Source organism: Manacus candei, unplaced genomic scaffold (assembly GCF_025592945.1).
Source record: "Manacus candei isolate 608988 ecotype Guabito, Panama unplaced genomic scaffold, ASM2559294v1 h1tg000015l, whole genome shotgun sequence".
NCBI lineage: Eukaryota > Metazoa > Chordata > Aves > Passeriformes > Pipridae > Manacus > Manacus candei.
The window spans coordinates 16,425,485-16,446,048 of NW_026138063.1; the positions used below are offsets into that span (position 1 = coordinate 16,425,485).

General features: G+C 40.7%; 1 protein-coding gene across 10 annotated transcripts in view; it reads right to left on the bottom strand.

Annotated features, from left to right (window-relative positions):
* The window catches only part of AGFG1 (ArfGAP with FG repeats 1), a 36,182-nt gene extending 29,354 nt beyond the window's left edge, over nucleotides 1-6,828 (bottom strand). For 2 of the 10 annotated variants that reach the window (XM_051781948.1, XM_051781942.1), the window contains exon 1: nucleotides 6,329-6,828. In XM_051781948.1, the coding sequence (XP_051637908.1) occupies nucleotides 6,329-6,495 (167 nt within the window). In that variant the 5' untranslated portion in view covers nucleotides 6,496-6,828. Of the gene's footprint in view, nucleotides 1-6,324 lie in introns of all 10 variants that reach the window. The other 8 variants (XM_051781950.1, XM_051781944.1, XM_051781945.1 and 5 more) reach the window with 6 other exon arrangements.
* Between the last annotated feature and the right edge of the window lie 13,736 nt (nucleotides 6,829-20,564).

A 20,564-nucleotide genomic window follows, 5' to 3' on the forward strand; every position in this document is an offset into this window, starting at 1 on the left:
CTGATCTACTAAGGCTCTTCATAGCATTTAAATCAGCAAATATGTATCTTCAGGTCTATTAAGCAGCAATATTAAGTGTACTTGAGGCCTAGGTAAGATTTTGTTTAGCCTAACCAGAGACTTCCTCCCTGCCTCCCTCTCCAGTGAAGAATGCTCTACAGTTTTGAGGTTCAGGTTATAAAGTTCCCTGATACATACATCATATCTACATGGGATAAGACGAATTCTCATTTCTTTTACACCATCCTGCTAAAGGAGGAAGACACACCCCACTTCTAAAGGTCAGCTCACAACACAGAAGTGTCAGATGTCTGGCATGATGAAAGAGAACATCAGTGGTCCAGGAGGACTGGAAATCCTGAACAGAACTTCAACAGCCATAAATGCTGAGAAATATCAAGCTGCAGTACTTACACATCCACATACTTACATTTATTTAATATGGCAAGGGCTGGGGGGAGAACCTATGAAAAGCTTCCTTTTATGCTAAAGCAGCATAAGAAGTCTGCCTGGAACAAGGAATTCAAGACAAGAAGCTGCACACAAACACAGCCCAAGCATGTGTGTTATCTTCCTTAGAGAAATTACTTTGATTCTACCGATAGAACAGGAAACACCCTATTTTTTTATGATTTCTAACTAACGTAACACCCATGAACCGCCTAAAATCTCCCTAAAACAGAGCAGTTGTGGGACTTTTGAAGCAGAATTCAAGGACCAACCCTTCCTTACCTACAAAGAATACTTGAACCAAATGATTCACAAACAGCTCACCTACATATGGGGGAAGGTTACTGGTAGACAGCCAAGTACAATTATCCCTTATGAGGAATTAACAAACCTTCTTTTTCATAGGAAAAATGTTTCTTTCCATGTATTTGACAAGTGCCTTGCCCAGTTCTAATGCTTTACAGTATTCCCTATTTAACAGGGGACAGAATGGATTATAGTCCCTTACTCCAAATGAATCATGCCCTAATTTAAATTGAGCCTAAACAAATATTTGCAACCTGCACTTGTGCAGTGGTACCAGTTACTCCTTTCTCTACAACAGAGCTCCTGAGGAAGACAGCAACCAAACACCACCTCAGCACTAATCCAGAAGGCAGTGATCTCCTAAGAGGCCCTGAGGAAAGATGACAGAGTAAGACAATTCTGCCATCTGCACTTACCCAGCACACCACAGCTAGAACATCCCACACAGAGATCCCACTCATCACTGCCAACTTCTTCACGCTCAGCAACGGTTATTTCTGTGGAATAGCACTGTGACCAGAGCATCCAACCATGAGATTCCTCCACTGACCCTCCACTGAGTCCCAGCCACCGTAGGGGCAGCCACAGAGAACATGAGACCTCTGTTCTCCAGAGAGCTTTGTTAAACTGGGGCTCTCGCAAACAAAGGAAGCTTTAAGGCTGCTGACACAGGATTCTACAGTCTGGCAACTGAAACATTAAACATTCAAAAACACTGTCAACAAGCAGTGGATATTTGTTACTAACATAATTTAGTGGCAAATTATAGTTGAACTTGTGATTTTTGGCAGAGCAGCCATTCCTGAATTCACCTCAAACAAGTGTCAGCAAAGTTGTCTGCAAAGGCCAGGGCTGGGAAGAGAAAAAAATGTCAAGAGTGGGCTCTGCAGAAACAGAGGGTCCCCTCCGTGGGAGGAACAGGGGGCAGATGCTACTCAACACTGCCAGTGTCCCCTGTATCAGATTTAAGATCTCAAGTCTAAGCCAGTAAAATCTGATCCCCTAAAAAGCAGGAAGTTAATGAGGCAAGTCAAATGCCAAGCCATCATAAAGCACCCTACATCCCCACATGTCCAAAAAACAAGCTTTAGAAAACCCAGTGTCACGGCAGTTGTTATTATTTCTATGCTATTGTAATTAGCAAAAGAGAATATAAGCAGCAGTGGCCATTCCTGATACTTGTAGACCTCCCTGGAGACCCTCCACCATCTCACAAGCTCATTTATTTTTAACAGCAGAAGGCTCACACACACATTTTGAAGCACAGTCAAGGTTAATTTTTTTCTTAAAAAAACAAACAAACATTCTTTGTGAACTGCACAGTGTTCACTGCGGTATACAGACATTTCCTTTGCTCTCCAGCCCTGAAACTGAAAACAAGAAATATAGTAATATAGGAAATATCCTTAAATATACAAACACATTTTCCAAACATGCTCCAAAGGAAAAAAAAGGACTGAAAAGTCATGCTCACACAATCTGAATCACCTTCACTCTAAGACTGTTTATTTAAACTATTTTAATTTCTGCAAAACTTCTTCTAGGGAAAGGGACAATAATTCAGCACTATTGCACAAAAATTTTAAGTATTTTACTAGTGTATCTGCCATCAAATACCTCACCTGGTTGATACAGAAGTCCCTTACCCATAAAATTTTAAATTTAAAATTTCCTATTCCCATATTAGAAGCAGCCAGAAGGCCACATGACCCGGTAACTGTAAGAAATAGCATAAAAGGCCTTTGGGATTCCTCACAGTACCTCTGTGTTCTAAGCATTCATTGTTGCTCCTTCCTAACACAAGACAGAAGTGAAAACATCTGAACAAGAGACTTCCTCAGTAAGCTGGGAGGGAGGGAGTTAAGAGGGCAGCAGTGAGAGAAAGGATAGGAGTGCCTTAACTATCACATCAGCAAATATAAAAGAGTCAAGACTAAACAAAAAAATTATATAATACAAAACTTGTGCAAGTGGACTCTTAATCAAACAGGAATATTTTCCATTGGTGAATTTAAAAACATTCTTCTTATGAAAGTTCAGAGTGGGCTGACTAGGAGTTGTACAGAAATGCTTGAAAGCAGAGCTGCACACAGACAGCTGAGATCCAAGGCAAAGAGGCATTTGATAAGACAAAGGGAAGGATGTCACTGTTGGACACATGGGAGCATCCCAAAAAACAATAGTCACAGCTACCAACAAAATCCTTTGAATCAAAGGATTTCTGTAAAACCAAAAGAATCTGTCTGCCAACACTTCCCGAGATGCTGTTTTGCCATAATAAAGAGAAATCTTCCTGTGTTGTAGGACTGTAATCCTTGACCTGAGCAGGCTGCTCCTCTAGGGCATCTCCTCCCGCTCTCAGGGAAGAAATGATGGTGTGTATATCTCTACATATCCTATATTCTTGTCCAACACCAAAAAGCTGAATTACCTTGTGTGATGTTATCGTGCTTTTTTCCCACATGAAACATTTAAACACAGAGGACAAGTGGAAGTATTTTAAGAGGAAGCACATTCAAGCCACTATTCATGAACTTTCTCCTGCATGCACCATTTTGCACAGCAAAACTTCTGCTCTGCTAAACCCGATCTGATAAGGCAACTTAGACCCAGGTATTACGAAAAAGAACCTCCTCTGTGTCATTCATACTTCTAACTTGACGTGACTCACCTTCAACACCAAAGTCAGATACACATCTTTTAAACAAAGTCACTAGTTCTCTAATCATTTTTATAAGTACTTGAGCAAGTTAGACATACTATTTTTGGAAATAGTTAAAGAAATAGTAGGTTTTTTTAAACTAAAACGAGTAATAAATAGCATTGCTGTCTTTATACACTTAAAATACTTAATGGAAATTAAGGATGGATCCAGAGTTACAGTTTTGGATTTGAATACAGTCCTCACCAGGACAAGGAATGAATACTTCAAAAAACATGTAAAAAAGTTATACTACAGTTTTAAAAAGTTTAGAGTTAACTGCATCTAGAACAACATGCCTGTTTAAGATGATACTGCTGTTAGCAACCACTTTCAGTTAATCGAGAAACCTTTCTGAAGGAGGCTTGTTAATACACTAATATTTTAATCTTGCATTGGGCACTTCATACTTGAAAAAAACTAGTCTACTTGACTCCAAGAACACTTCCTGTACCAGATTAGAAAAAAATAATTAAAACAAGAAGCAATGCGAGTCATTCACATAGCATACAAACAGATAAAGTACTAAGATTATTAAAGCCTTACAGTATAACCAGTATTATGAGGCAGAATGCAAGCAGCCATTAAGAACTACAGAAGCAACAGCACTTTTGTGCTTATTTGCCATTATGTGGTTTGTTCTCAAGTAATTTCCCTCCACTGTGGAATTCTACAGTGAAAAGCATTTGGAAATAAGTTGTATGAAGGATTGTTCTGACAGAAGTGTTGAAAATAACAGTTCTGAGCTACATAACAGACATGACTTATACTGAGTCTCATCAGTAACAAAAATACCCCAACTGCCTAGGTTCTAAGGTGGTAACCAATGTATATGATCCTGAACACACAATTTATGAAAGCTTTTCCAAGTCAACATGAAAGAGGGAGACCAAATGTATTTCAGAAGAAAGCTTTAAGTCCCCCTAACAATCCTTTACTCCAGTTTTAAGTGTAGGTGTTACTAGCTGTAAGAACCAAACATGTTGTTCGTGGTTGCTTTTTTATAGCAACACAAAAAAACTGCATATTTAAAATGAAAGAACTATCTGTATTTTATTTGAATGCCAATACATTAACCACTTCTTTGCAGAAAGTCTTCCTCCTTTAATCATGGTAACATCCAAATGATGGTCAACTTAACATCAAGTGGCAGCTGTCCCTTGCCTGCTAGTTGTTTCACTGCCTATGCATCCTTTTGGTTTCTGTAAATTGGACTACACACTTTACTAGTCCACACCTCCCAGACAACAAATAAAGGGAACAGATCCTTCTGAACCCACGCTAAGCATCTCAGCAGCATTCACAATATAGCTGTCTATTAAGGTCGAGAAGCCTGAAAAATAAAGACAAATACTCTCGTGGCGCAGCTTTATCACGCTGTCAGTCTAACCAGTAAGAACATGTGCAACCATTAAATAAGCTCAGTGCAGTAGCTTAAAATAGTTTCACATGCCAGCACAAATAACAGTTTGCTAAGAGAGCAAACAATAGCCAGAGCTGGCTGATTGAGTAGCATGTATGTGTGAAAAACCAAAGTCTCTTTTCAGTTTCACAAGCTAAATGTATTTTCTGTATTTGTGTCAAGACTGTTCAAAAGTCCACACAAAGTAGAAGTTAAAACACCCCAAGTCTAATGACCTGTCTAGTAGTATAAAAGGCAGTTCTTTCCATGTAAATTCAGCACAGAACTAACATGTTTGCTTTGTTTTGAAGCTCAGTGTAACTACCAACTGACTTCTAAAACACCAGACCTTACTCGGAAGGCCTGTTTGGGTTATTAAGGGGGCAGGAATTAGTTCAAGCTCCTGAACGCCTTTTATGAACTCAAAACCCCTACAAACACCAATCTATCCTTTGACATACCATTTATTACTTCTCTGGCTACTCTTTGATTCTGCTCCATCCCATAAGCACAATGGTACAGAATCATAAAAAATGCAAATATATCTAGCTAAAGCTAGTAGCACTGACGACAGAAGGGTTTTCCCCTAAGCTATGTCTGTAATTCAGAACTGACTGATTTCAACTCTTAGTTTCATATACACTATCTCAGAGGAGGATGGGTGGAAAAGGGAGGAGTAGTGGGGAGGCCCATGCAGGAATGAGGAACAGGAAAAATGCAATTAGTTTATCAGAGCCAATCCCTTTCCAAGGTTTAGATAGATAGTTTGTAGGAAGTTATCGATGTTTAGGGAAAAAAAAACCCAACCTTCTACTACTTTTCTGATCAAGTCTCTTAAACCATTAAGGCTAGTGTTTATCCACTAAGCAGGAGCTTAGAAAGTTGTCTTACAAACCACTACCAAGTATAATAACTTGATACACAGAAAGGTAGGCTGGTGGTTTAACTTAAAGTAAAATCTGTAAACGCGGAACTCCGTATTCAGACAGGGTTGGTGTCTTCAAGACTGTCATGACAGTGAAGTGCTCAGCCACGTGCCTCTTCCCTTCCCACAACTATTCTCCGCACACTTGTTTAATTAACCACCCCTCCGACACGTCCGGGGGGGGAGGTGGTTGCTACGTGCCGGAGAAACATCCCCGGGATGAGCTTCGCGATGAGCTCCGGGCCGTGCGCCCCAGCCCCGCACACCCCGCCAGCCACCGCCGCCCCCGCACCGGGGGCTCCGACCGGCATTTCCAGCGAAAGCGCCCGGGAAAGCCTCCCGCCGGCCTCCCCCCTTCCCCGGGAGACCCCCCGCCCGCCGCGCTCCGACGTGGCCGGGCCGGCGGCAGGAAGGGCAGCGCCGGGGACCCGGCGGGGCTGCACCGCCCGCCCGGGCTGCACCGCCCGCCCGCCGCCCCCGCCCTCGGCCGCGACCCTGCCGGGGGGATGGAGCCGGCGGCGCCCGCGCGCTCACACTCACTCACAGGATGCCGGAGCAGGAGGTGCACACGAAGCTGCCCACGGTCATGTCGGTGTAGGTGGGGCCGCGCTGGTCGCAGTCGAAGCACTTGCGGTTGGGCGGGAGGCTGCTCATCTCCCGCAGCAGCTTCAGGTGCTTCTCCTCCTGCTTCCGCTTGGCGCTCGCGGCCATGGCCCCGCCGGCGAGGGGACGGCCCGGCACGGCGCCGGGCCCCGCTCACAGCCCGGCGGCGGCGGCACTCCGGGGCCCGGCCGGCGGGAGAGGGGCCGGGCGGGGGGGGCGGACAGGGGAGGAAGGGGCGGGGAGGGCACAACCGGCGCCCGCCGACGGGCCGGGGCGGGAGCGCGGTGGCCGCTGACGCGGAGGCCCCGTGAGGGAGGAAGGGAGCGAGCGGGCGGGGGCCGCGACGCGGGGGAGGCGGCGGCGGCGCCGGCACCGGGTCCGGGGCGGCGGAATGACGAGCCCGGGCGGAACCTGCGCGACACCTTTATGAGCTCAGCGGCGGAGATGGCGGCGGTGGCGGAGCCCGGCGCGCCCGCCGCCCGCAGCGCCCCCGCCCGCGCGGGAGGACGCGCTGCAGCCCCGCCCGCCCGCCCCTCCCGCCGCGACCCCCGCCCGGGGCGGTGCCTCCGGCGGGGCCGAGTCACCCGGTGTGACCCGGCGGGGCGAGGGGGACGTGGAAAAATATCAATAAAATAACAATAAACTGTGCTGTTCGCCTTTTCTCGAGGAGGAGGGGATCGCCCCGCTGCCCAAGCGGGGTTGCTCCAGGCGCGCCCCCCTCACACCACGGGGTGAGCGCCGGGCGGGCCCCGCCACCCCTCAGCCCCGCGCGGTCAGCGGGGGCTGCTCCCTGAGAGAGCGACCACTCCCCCAGCCTTCTGGGTGTCCCTCTGGCTCCCAAAAGTCTGGAAATTCAGCCACGGAGCCCCCCTGCCGGGGACTCCCCAGGGAGGGCTGCCCGGGGGTCCCGGCGGGGGGGTGACCCTGGTTCCGTGAGAGTCTCCAGTGCGGTTTGCACAATCAGCATTTGTGAGAACACCACTCTCACGGGTCTATCAGGATTTGTGAGAACACCACTCTCACGGGTCTGTCTCTGTTTTTTTGTGACGGGGATGAGAAGTGCACAGTTCCCTCCTGGGAATTTGGCTGTGGGTGCCCGGCTGGCCGCTCCCCCCTCAGGGAGAGCAGGGCCAGCAGTCACGTCCGTCTGTACCCGAGAGGAACCCTTGGCTCTGGCTGCAACTCAAACCAGCTCCTGATCCACGAAATACCGGCATGCTCCTTACAGAGATGCCCAAAGGAATATTTTTTCAACAGTACGCAAAATTAATGTAAAAAAAATAAAGTTAATGGACTTTATAATTTGGTGATTCAATTTGCAAAACTGCTTGGCAACGCTATGTGTGTTTAAAGTCTTTTAAGGTTTAATGATTCCCCATGCAATGTATTTAGGGTCAGGTTTTGTGCCTCTGACGTCAGTACACATAGGAGCAAGATCTGATCCACTGTATTTTCCTCATAGTTTAAGTTAAAAAATCTAGGTTCAGCATCAGTAATTTGGCATTTCTCTTCTGATTCCTCTGGATATGCTGATTTACATGAGCTGATCAACCAGTTCTAAGTTTTAAACGCAGGGAATGCAATGGTCTCATTTTTTTTTTTCCAGTATGGATGGCAGAAGATATTCATAGTGAAAAATAAACATCACTAAATAATTAAATAATCACCAGTCCTTAAATAACATTCTTAAATAACATTCTTAAAAGCAAACAGGAAATATTTCTAATCTTTTAAGGACCAAATTCTCACTGTATCCTCTAATTTTTCACTTCTCCCTGAAATGCTGATCTTCCCGTTATTCAGATTTCTCTATCTTTTCCCTTTTACAAAATATGCTAAAATTGTAGCTTTGCCAGTGACCGAAATGACCTAAAGTAGATGACCTAAATTTAGGGGAAAAAAGTTTCAAGGTTAAAAAACAAGTCTGGGTTTTTTTTCCTGGAAAACACTTTGGAGAGCAGTGATTGGCCACACACTTGCTGCAGCAGAGTTACTACATTTTTTGTTTCAACTGCAGTCAGAGGTAGTTTGTAACTGCAGCGAGAACATCCAGCTTCAACTGCTTCTGTCATGAATGTACTCACGTGAATGCCACCCAGGAACAGTTGTTAATAAAAACAACACCACTGTCATTGACATTGTCATTGCCAGTAAAAGGTAGAACTGAGCTCCCAGGGAAAATCCTAGTACTTTTTAAGTCAATCGCAAAGCTCAATAGGAGTCCTTTGGCTCTGATTTGTTTCATGAAAAAACAGTTCTACCCTTATTCAGGCATTTGATAAGCCTATCAAACCAAGATGGGCTTATGCTAGTAGATAAATTACCTTTGTTATCATTAGTTTGGTTTAGAATCACTTTTTGTAAATACCAAGCCTCTCCATTCTATATCTTATAAAGCAGATTTACCCCGGGAAACTATAGAATGAGGCTTAAGGTGTGTGTGAGGATACACCTTTTTACAGATACCCATAAGATCTGTGGGATTTGGGTTCTTCTAGAGAATGTGGGCACATCTGCTCCAACCCTTGTATTCTTACATTCAAGCATTTAAATCTTAACCTCCCATTTCCCATAGAAACCAGTGCTTAAGAAATACAACGACCTGTGTATAACTGTACTTGTTACACTGTTGGCACAGATAGGTCTACCTTAACTTCCAGCCCTGTTTCACCTCCCCACAAGCAATGACATGACTTGTGCTCCTCTTCCACTCCCTCTTTTTCTGTTTTTTGCTGTTCATACTGAGCATTAATTCCCCCAAAACAGCTGGCCTATGTTTTCTCTAAATCACTAAGGGAAACAATCCACAAATAATACACATGAATAAGAACTCTACTCTTCAGCTTTACTCTTTGGTTTTCTTTTTCATGATACATTTTTCTGTTTCTCTACCCTAGAACCCGAATTTCTTTTCCTACAGTTTCTCTGTCAAAATTCATTCTTCATTCTCTCCTCCCAATGACCAGAATTTTGCAGTTGAAAATACACTGGCCAGCTGTTTATTCCAAAAGTTCTTAATCCCTGCTGCACCTGCTACAGCTTTTAGCATTAAAATTGTTTTCTTAACAGGAGGTAAAACACTGATTTTTTTTTTTATGCTTCCAATGTTTCTCTTTACATAAAAAATAGAACTTAAAATTCCAGTAGTGCGCAATTGATATCTGAAAGATGTTGCTTCGTTAAGCTCTTAAATACAGGCCAATAGGGTATAAATTATAATATACAAACACATAATCTAGGGGATTTTTTGTCAGGACCAAAAGAAACAAGAGTCTAAGAATGTACGTTTGGGAGATGAATAAGACGTTCTCTGTTTGCCGCTAGGATTGAGGTCAATAATATCCATTTTAAAGCAATTAACCCAGCAGGATAAGTGACGTGAAAATTATCATGCTGAAAGGCTAATGGGCTATTAAATCCATCTTGCTTCACTACTGATGGACATACAAAATTAATCCTGGGATTAGGTATATCGGATTGGTGGTAAACTGCTACTGCAATATTTGTGCATGAAGGGTTTTCTGAAAATGCTAAGAAAGAACAGGGCCAGAGCGTTCAGTGATACAGTCTATTCAAGATTCAGTTAGCTGAGCATAAATTAGTGTTTCTGTGCCTGGCCTTATTTAATCAGCAGCTTTTTATTAATGAATAGATACATTCTGATAAGGGATCAAAACAAGAGAAAGTCATAGTAATGGTTATATAAATCATACTGCCTGTTGACAGTCACTTAAATCTGGACAATTTAATGCAAGAAAATGGTCAGACAAAAATGATTGAATTACAACATTGTTTTTACTTGCAATGCCATTCCCTTTGACATTTCCCACCCTCTGCTATGACATTAAGGTAGTAGAAAAGGTAAATGATTAATTTACCCATAACAGCTGATTGGAGGGAACAGACCTTATGATAAAGAGAAGGGCACAGTCACATCAGCTTGGTCTTTTGTGATGTACAAGTTAGAGGTCTTTACTTTTTTTATGTCATATCTTATTAGTATGACATATACCTGATTCATTTTGAGTAATGTGGTGTAGGAAATGATTTTCAGCCACCACCAGTGTTGGTTTCTCATTATTCTCTAAGACCCTGTAGTTGAACAATCCTTTATAAACTGTACCACAAATCACAGTTTTGGTAAAATGATTGTTTCCTGCATCCTTTCATAGGAACATGCCAGAGGAGAGTGGAACCCTTTAAACTGAAAAGGGAGTATATTCATATTTGATCCTATAGCAGCAGTAGAACACAATTATAAGCCATATCATATTTTACATTTGCTGGAACTTCCCAGGGGAATGTTAGCAATACACAAGACAGCCCAGAGCCTATGGGTAGAAGAGAGAAATTGTGGAACTGATATGAAGAAAACAAGGATACAAAAACCTCAGCTTTAGGGGACAGAGAGGAGAAAGACTGACCTTCCTATGGTGGAAAGATAGTTCAACTCTAACTTTCAGTTCTAATTTAGAAGATGGAGAGACAGAATCTAAACAGACATCTAAACCACCAAGAACTTCTGTAGTGTTTGGCTACATAAAGTGCTGAACTAGGAAATGCTCTCCCAGCAATCTGAACAGGAACAACTTAATTTTCCCATTAAAGCTTAAAAACATAAATTATTTCTAGACCTACAAATAAGATTTGTATTTAAAGCCCAATGTATTTTCAAGTTCAGTTCTTCAGTACCTTTTCCACTTGATGCTAATCATTTCCTGCCTGTTTTCTCTAAAACTCCCATGGGAATAAAGAGAGGCCTTTGTTCCTTTCCACTACTGATTCTAAATTATTGATTAGCCAGTCTAATTTGTGGAAACCACTATTGGCTAATGCTGTCTTAGAACTGCTTTAGATTGGACAAAAACGATTACAGGTAATTTGACGAATATCTTGACAAATAGCGAGGGAAACAACATTAAAGGAACCATATCTTAAAGTGATGGAGATGGACATTAAATAGAGAAACTTGGGAAAATAGAGCTTTTTAGATATCAGACATTCTAACAGAAGAATACAGAAGATAATCTATGTAATGTGGATACAGAAAAGTTTTCCAGTCACTCTGTTTCTGACAGAAAATATTTTGGAAGACGACTACAAAAAGAAACCTGGTTCTATGAACTTTAGTGTAATGTTTTTCATTGCTGTAATTTTAAGTCTGAGACATTGTCACCAAGATTTTTTCTGATAATCCTTGAGAATTTCTCTTGTTCAAAGAGCAGAGAGAAGGGCTTTATGACTGGTAGCACTAGCAGGTTAAAAGTTAAAGCACCAACAAGATGTACAAAACCCAAAAAGACACCCCCCCCCCCCCCGAGAATGTAGCACAGGCCAGTGCAGTTGCAGTGCATAGATATGGATAATCCCTGGTAGCTGCAAATATCCTCTTAGGAGAAGTTTTCTGCAGGAGAAGCCTAATCTCAATCCATGGGAAAAATACAGCTAAAACTAGTAACATTTTAGCACTTTCTCCATGTCATTTACTTCCAACTGTTGTTGAGAGTAACTAGTTTAACAGGAAAAATGAATCCCCAGACATTCACTCCTCTTGTACCTTCTGCTGTACAGCAAGAGCACCTGCAGTTTCTTGCCTTGATCTGTTTTCAACATTGCGAGCCATAGTTGTAGTTACAAATAGCTTTAAAAAAAAAAAATCAAGGTTTCTTTCAAGAATGCATTCTTTGGTGAAGTGGCAATGACAGACACATCCCTTTGAAACAAGGTGTGGGGATTTCATCTGAGAATGCAGATCTTGAAAGCATTTGTCAAATAGAAAAACTCTTTCTTAAGCAAGAGATAAAAAATAGAAATGCTTATCAGCATGTGACTTAACCAAAAGGACTTTACATGAAAAAGAAGCCTTTTTCATGACAGGACAGGAGTACTGAATATTTACTAGCTACATGCTTAAATAAATTAAACCCAACAACAAAATGACCACCAGAAACATTTAAAGAATTAAGGTATGTTGTGCACAGTAATATTCCACTTACTGTTTTTAGGTGATGGGAAAAGAGTAAGTGTTCAGAACATTATTGCAGCCTGACTAGAACAAAACCTTGTTTTGGTTTGTAGACGAGGGGTTAATAGAAGAGAATGAATAAATACTCTGAAACAGCACAGTGAATGAAAAATTTGGGATAATGGCTGCTCAGAGCATAAAGAGAAGTGTTTTACTGACATGAACACAGGAATTTTAGAAATACACCCCCTGATGTGCAAGAGATTTGAAAACAAATTAAAAAAAAAAAAATCAAAACCAACAAGGTCCTCTAGACCTGGATCATGGATGAGAAAAATTGACGGGGAAAAGGAATCTGACAGTTAATAGATTATCACAAATATGGAAACAAAAGTATTACAGAAGCTTTTAGGGAAACACAGCATTTTTTACAAATTGGGACTCCTTATGAAGTCTCTTGTAATTGTTAGAATTGTAACACTGTTACTAAAACTTTTTAAGGGCTCTCCAAGTCTACTTTGACTTCCCTAAATTATCAAGATCCACTTTATGAGTACACAGAGGTTTTACATCCTGCTCTTCCTTGTGTGTGGTTGTTTCAGACCTCTGTTTTACTACTTAAGGCCCAGCTTTCTAACTTCTCAGGTTCGACCTATTCATAGCCAGCTTACGAATTCTGCTCTGATGGCAGAACTATCCTCCAGGGTCTTGTCCCCTCCCTGCAGGTCCCTCTGTGCCCACAGATAAGTGCCCAACTGAGATGTCACATGTGCAGGCAGGAGATAGAGGAGCTGTGCCCAGCCATGCCCATCAGCTGCAGGCTGCCCTGTTCCACTCACAATTTTGCTGATTTAGAGACAGGATTAGGAGTGTTATCATTCAAAATGAAAATTTAATTTAAGTAAAGTAACAGGGGAGAAAGGTTTCATTAATGAAAATTTTCCATTGTTACTGAACTAGACATTTGCCAGGGTAAACTCTTGTTTAACACTCCCATTCTTTCCTTCATGGATAGAGATCACTGTTCAAACCCACCTGCCAAATGGTTTAATTCTTCCTATATTTCCTCATTATACACTGAGCACTCAGCAGTCAATGAATGTTCAGATTACTCTCTGCAATCCCAGTTTTGCTCTGAAGTGTGTTTTGTTTCTTTGCTAGAGCCCCTCAGCACTGCCAGGCAATGCTCACATGTGCCCTCAGCCCCCTCGACAGCCAGTACAATGAAATCCAAATAACCATTTGTCAGGGTGAACTCTTTGGAATGACATCTTCATGTTAAAAGGATGTATCGTTATGCTTCAAAAATGGAAATTATCTTGAAGCAGAAAAAGTATTCCTTGCAGGTTTCAAAACTCATTCATTTGGTAAGAGTCAGGTAACTCAGCGGTGGGCACTGTCACTTGCAATATATCCCTTCTGCAATAGGAGGAATTTTTCTCTAAAGGAAGATTTTGAAACTTATTCCAAATTTTATCAAACTTTTTTGTTGTTGTTATTATTGTTATCATCTGATCCCTGAAGTTTTTGGTTACTAGGAAATTATGAGTACAGTACTGTAATCAAGAAAAAAATGTTCAAATTTGTTATTTTTAAATAGCCTGGTTTCATCTCTCACGAGGTAATGAGATCAACCAAATTCAATCTGATCCATGATCATCTCCTAAACACTTATCTTACAGCCAAGCTTGCAGTGGGCAGTTGAAATAACCAATTAGGAACTAACAAGTTCAACAAGAAACCTTCAAAGAAATAAACCATGAAATAAATGAGCTAATTCTGAAACCTGTGAATAATTAACAGTTTGCTACTGGTCTAGATTTCCATGACCTTCAGCAGCCTGCCTGCTGGCTGTGCAGCACACAGCCTGAAGCAAGGAAATCCTCAAAAAGCTCACTTGGACATCATGCCAGCAGTCACAGGACACCGAGTGTCAGTGCAGATTCCCAGCCCCTGGGAGAAAAATATGCAATGCCGTGGGTCTTGAAGTGAAACTGTGTGGGTATGTGCATCTAGGGTCATCCTAAAGTAATCAAAGCAGCAAATAATAAATTACCATGAGGGGATCTGCTAAATGCCAGTATGAATGTCATCTTTTCTTTTTTTTTCTTCTCCAAGTGTTGTCTCATTGCCTGGTGGATACAGGTTGTTGAAAACTGCCTGATTAAAAACATGCTGAAATAGCACCACGTGATATTTGAGACAGAAATGAAATATTTAACATAGGTTTCTACTGCAAAAGAAACATAAAAGCAAAACTTAACTGTACTCTGATATTCTAAACAGAAAATGACAGGGAAATCACTCCAATTTAAACCCATCAGTTCCCTAGTGATGAAAGCCCAATCAAATTATAAAAGGAGCTCTACCAAGCTCATTGTCACAGTCATTACTTGATGTAGAAGGTCTGTGAAATGGAATAAGAACCCTTCACACACACACTTTTAGATTAGGCAACCATATTTTTCCCGAGGGACTATAAAAAAAATATTTTGTAAACATTTTCAGTTGCCATCACTTGAAATTTAAGAGAATAATTTCCATTAACATTCAACTAACACTCAACTAATGAAGCCATTTTCTCTCTGGACTCTTTTCCTCCTTAAACATTCTGTGATGTTGCAATTATTTTCACAAATTGTTTTGTTAGGTCTATTGAAATAACCACTAAAATAACTGGATTTCTTTATTGGACCAAGCCAGAACTTTTAAACAAAGCCTTGTCCTCTGGTAGTTGGAATGCTTCCCCTTGTTAATCCTGCTCTTACATGACTAACTCCATGTCACTTCCTCAGTTCATTGGTATTTTATTAATTATGTAGGACAGCCTCTGTGAAGAAGACAATCTGCAAAAACAGATTCCAGAATGCTGTCTTTGAAATCCCATTACTCTGAATTTCCTCTCAAAGGTTTAGGTCTAATGTAGGGCAGTAGTGCTCCACCAGTGTGCTTCCTTCAGCCTTGAGGAACACACACTGATTTTTTAATTCAACCTGGTTTAATTGTTTGATTTGGAAATATCCCCTGCATTGCCTCAGAGATATCCCTCACAAATGCAGATACCCCACAAGACTGCTGTCTCAGTGTGGCACCAGGTCTGTTATCACTCACCATCTACTACAGAAATACTGGCATCACTCTCTAGAAATGGTCAAATAAGCAAGTGCAGAACATTTCAAATCTTCCAAGCTTAGAAACTTCAGAAATGATCCCCTGTATCGGTCAAAAGTATTTATTTTCTCACTTCAATAAGGTTGAAAAACTGCCAGTGGCATTTTCCTCCATCTCTCCCCCCCTCCAAGTGCAAGTACAGAAAGCCACAATTACACTGGCATTGAGAAACTGAAGATTTGGTTCAATACTGATCTAAATAGGTGGGAATCATGAAACTACGGAATCTGTTGCCAGAAGCAAAGGACTACAGCTGACTATTGTCTCTATACTGAAATAACTTGCATTAAACAGTGTTGTTTCTTTGAAGATGGATATCAAAACATTTTTTCAGAACTTTGTTTTCTTGTAAGTTGCATGTTTTTAAGATTTCGAAATGCTACATAAATATTGGCCAAGTCACTTAAATGACTATTGAAAATACCATTTGTAACAGACACATCCACCTACTGATGTGATTCATTTTGGTTTACTATGTCAAGTACCAAAATTGAGTACTTTAAACCAAAATCATACCTTCAGGACAAAGAGTACTAAACTAAAAAGGTCAAATAATGATTCATCTAAAAATGTTACTCAAGTTACAAAAACAAATGTTGCTCTGATTTATATAACCATCCCAGGCTAATTAATTAATTAAACACAGGACTGCAGAGCTATTAAGATGCCCTATAAAGGGGAGCTGTCAAGCATGTTCAAAACTTGAAGAAATTTTAATCTCATTGGAAATAAATGCAAAATTCCCCAAATGTCAATAAAATCTAGATTTCTTCTGATAAAGAACATTATCATAAGAAAAAGTGAGCACAACTGGCAACAAATAGTTCCAGAGGTAGGGCATAAATTTTAATTTCCATATCAGAAAAGTGAGGTTCTGTAATTGTCCCCAGCTGGAGCAACAGGAGCAAAAGATGTAGTGCATCTAAAATGGAGCTTAACCTCTTTAGGAAAAGGATCACACCACACAGCTGTGATGGTGATGGATTGTTTGATGATCCAGGATGTCCCTGACAGTCAAACAATACCTGCACTGTAGCAATTCAGGTGTTTGAACATAAACCTGGAAGTCCGAGAGCACAGTCACCAGCAGAGCTGCCACAGACTGGCAGAAATATTACACTTATTACACAAAAATAGAAAGGGATGATAACGTTTACCTTCTCCCTAGAGCCACCCTTTTCCCAAAGAAGACCAGCCCCAGTTTTCAGGAGCACCACAAAGAGCTGCATTGTGGTGTGCCTGTGATTTAAGGATCCCCGACAGCCCTGAGTACTCTGATTCTGTCACACAGACCAGCTGTTTGCACTGTGCAGCCTCACACTGGGACAGTGGCTATTTGCTGACCAACTGGTGAGCATTGGATCTTCAATTTCTCAGGCAAACTGAAATGGGAAACATGGAAAACGAGCCATGAGATCAGTGGAATCAACCTGAGAAGATAAAAACAATCTTGTAGAGGGGTGTTTGCATCTCCACACTAAATGCAACTCTCAATATTGAACTTCAAAGCTCTGATGTAAGAAAAACCAAATAGTTTAGAGCCTTTTTAAAGTTTACCACAGCACTCAGTAAAGTTAAGGACAAGGAAAAGTAGGGCTCTTCTAATGTTTCTGTACCTGCATCATCCCTCTCCCCTGCCCTGCAAAACACAATGACAACACAGCTTTTGATGTTTCGAATTCTTCATGGCTTTTTATAGCAACATAACACCAGAGCACCTTATTTAAATTTTTGATTTATCACAAAACCCAAGAGTTTGTTATAAGAAATATCAATAAAAGCTTTAACTTTTCACCAGCAATTTCAAACTCTGAATCAACATGGAGATAAGAGTGAATTGACTGTGTTTTAATCTCCTTTCTTTAAATCACAGTAACAACTAACAGGAATTATTCCTGGGCTATTTTTTTAAAGAGAAGATGACAGCAAAATATCTGGTTATTGTAACCAGAAGTTGCAGTTAAAAACAAGGACATAATACAGAATGCTCAGTCACACTGCTAAACTGCCAGAGGTAATTTAATAACAGTGCATGAAAGTATATTAAGGAGTTTTACTCCAATTACTTAGCTGGGACCAATGCAACAGAACTTCTCTTACCTTTCTTAAAATAAAATCACTTTTAAAACACTTTCCAGAAAAAGACAAATGATGCCCATGACAGGAACAGAGTAATCCAAGATCACTCACACATTGAATTTATCTAACATTTGGAGAAAAAGCAAGTCTAGGCTAAAATCAATAGCAAAACTGCCATTGCATTGTGGATTACATCCATTGCAATGGATTAATCACTAGTAGTCCATTTATTTTATAATTCAACTGATACTTATGTCTAAGCATATTAGCAAACTTTTTGGAATCAATAGAGAGGTCACAAAAAGAAAGCTAAAAAAAGGGGTAGCATAAAATATTGTACTTCTGTCAAAACACAGCTGTTAGTACATGAGATATCATATCTTAAGTTACTGCAGAAATATTGTTGTCCTGTTTACCAATTTTTCACTTAACATAAAAATCTTGATTAGGAGACAAGGTTTGAATGAGTTAAAGGAAGGAGAAGTGCAAATACAGTAACAGAAATATCTGCATCAGGTAGGGCTATATGGTATTATACAGGAAAGCATAATCAAAGTTGATTCTTGAGATTATGTTAACCTATTCCAAAACTCCATAAATGCTAAAGAACTACTTTAGCATCCTACTGTTAAGTAACTTTACAAATATAATATTCATAATCAATGGGTTGCAAGAATAAACTGCCCTGATTCCTTCCTGTCAGTCATTACTGACATGCTGCTCAATCTATTGTCTTCTCTGAAAGATAAAAAAAATGTGACTCTGTGAAAGGAACAAGCACTGGGAGATGGAAATGCACTTGTACTCAGCACCTGGGTCAGAACCAATGCAAACAGCTCATAAAGCACTTTTCAGACAACAAAACTGTCATGGAATTTCATGAACAATGTTTCTGAGCTGCCATTTCCTCCAGACTTTGTAGATACTGATTTCTGTAAATCTAAACAATCTTTTAACACCACTTAGATATTGTTTATGGCTACTGATTCAAAAAACAAGGAAAACTGTTGTTTATCTGAAGTGTGTAAATTATTCCACTACTACAACTGTAAATCCTGAAATATATGCTTAAGTGCCAGAAGTCAAAGCACAGGTACCATATGAAATGTTTTTTTGACCTTTGGAAGCTTGAAAACAGGACACGTTTTCTTATAAAAACTCATTTTTCACTCACACCTCTATAAAAACCCAGTCCTTTCTTTCCATGTCCCCAAAATGTCTTTCCATTTGAGCTCAATACATTTCATACATGTGCCACCCAGTAAACTGATTCATCTTGCATTACTCAGCTTTTTTTTAGCACAGTATTCAGTAATCCTCTTCTCCTATGACTTAGGCCCATATTCCAAACTATAAAGCCACAGTAAGCAGATCTTAAATTAAACTGCCAGAAATTTGCTTTTTTCTCTATCTCAAAATACATAAATACGTATATAAAAACAGAGTAGGTAAATCAAATTTTGGCTGTAAAAAACCCCACCTTCACTACTGTCCTTTTAAAATAGGTAAAGAGAAATAACCTCATCTGGAAACTAAAAATAGCATGAGTCATTTTACCATCTTTTTCAAAATTTGCTATTATTCCCCTGGAACAGACTGACCTTATTGCCTTTGCTTATGTAAGCAGTAATAGATTACCTGGCTGGAATTTTTCACTTAAGCGATTTTACGCACATTTTATGCTCCACTGACCTTTCTGCTCTCTTTTTTTTTGTTTTCCAACTTTCACACCAGTGATCCCCCAGCCCAGAACGCAGCAGGAAGCTTTTGCTGCTCTCCAGCCACATCAGCATTTTGTACAGGGGTAAGATGCAGGTCACAGCGAGTCTGGAGACACTCCTGGATCACAGACAGACCCTTCTTTTGCTTGGATACACCGACAGCTCTGTTTGCATCGGGCAGAGTCAGCGCTCGCTGTCACGGCAGGGCCGGGAGGGAACGAGCCACAGACCTGCTCAGCAGCCACGTGTCCTTCACTGATTCCATCCCAGGAGCCACAGGCAAAAGGATGGGTGTTGGACAGCAACATCAAACCTGGATGAATTGCCATCTGCCTTTTTCCAGCCCCAAGAGTGAAAGCACATTTACCTGGTGTCTTCTTTTGCTCACAATGGGATAAAACAGGAAACACTTCCTGAACCACTGTCCTACATCCAGCTTCTTCCTTTCAGGGCTCAGTCCCAGCTTGTAATAGACTCTTCCACATTTTTAAAGAACATCATTTCAAAAAAGCCACAGTCCTCACATATCTGTAGCCCTCTGGTAGACACGCTCGGTTTCTATGGCATTTAACAGGAACATCATGCAGGTACCTGAGTTATTCCTAAGTGTCTTTCCATTTATTTGGAGTTATATTAAAATAGCTACAGATAGTGCAAACAAAACACTGATTTCACTAAATCCAGTACTTCAGTCATGATCACTTAAATTAAAGTACACGGACTAAACAGAAGTACCAAAAAGAGAAAAAAAAGAGAAAATAAGAAAAACCTTATTTTATAGCCTATCAAAAAATCATGTTCCCCAATATCTGTGGGTCAGGCCTTCATGATCCTTATTTTCACTTATTTCTAGTTTTGCAATAGAGACATTTTTACAAATTTTAGAAACCTTTCGTGCTCTAACAATGTGCATGGCAAATAAAATTTGCATGCAAGCAGTAAAACCTCAAAAGTTTGGATCACCACCAGTGTCAGTATCATCATCACATTTGATGTTTTCACAAGGTTAAGGACAAATGAGTCCAGATTCAATCCAAAGACCCTTAATTCAACTCCTCTTATTAACAATCCTCTCTAAACAACCTCCAAGGAAGCATTCATTAAACCTGTTTCTATACAGGTTTTGTCACACATCATTAAATATCACTAAAAAGGTGATACATATAAAAACTCAGCCAAAAGGCAAAAGTTCATAGTAAGGGTATTGCTTTAAGTTTAAAAAAATGAGAAAATATTAAACA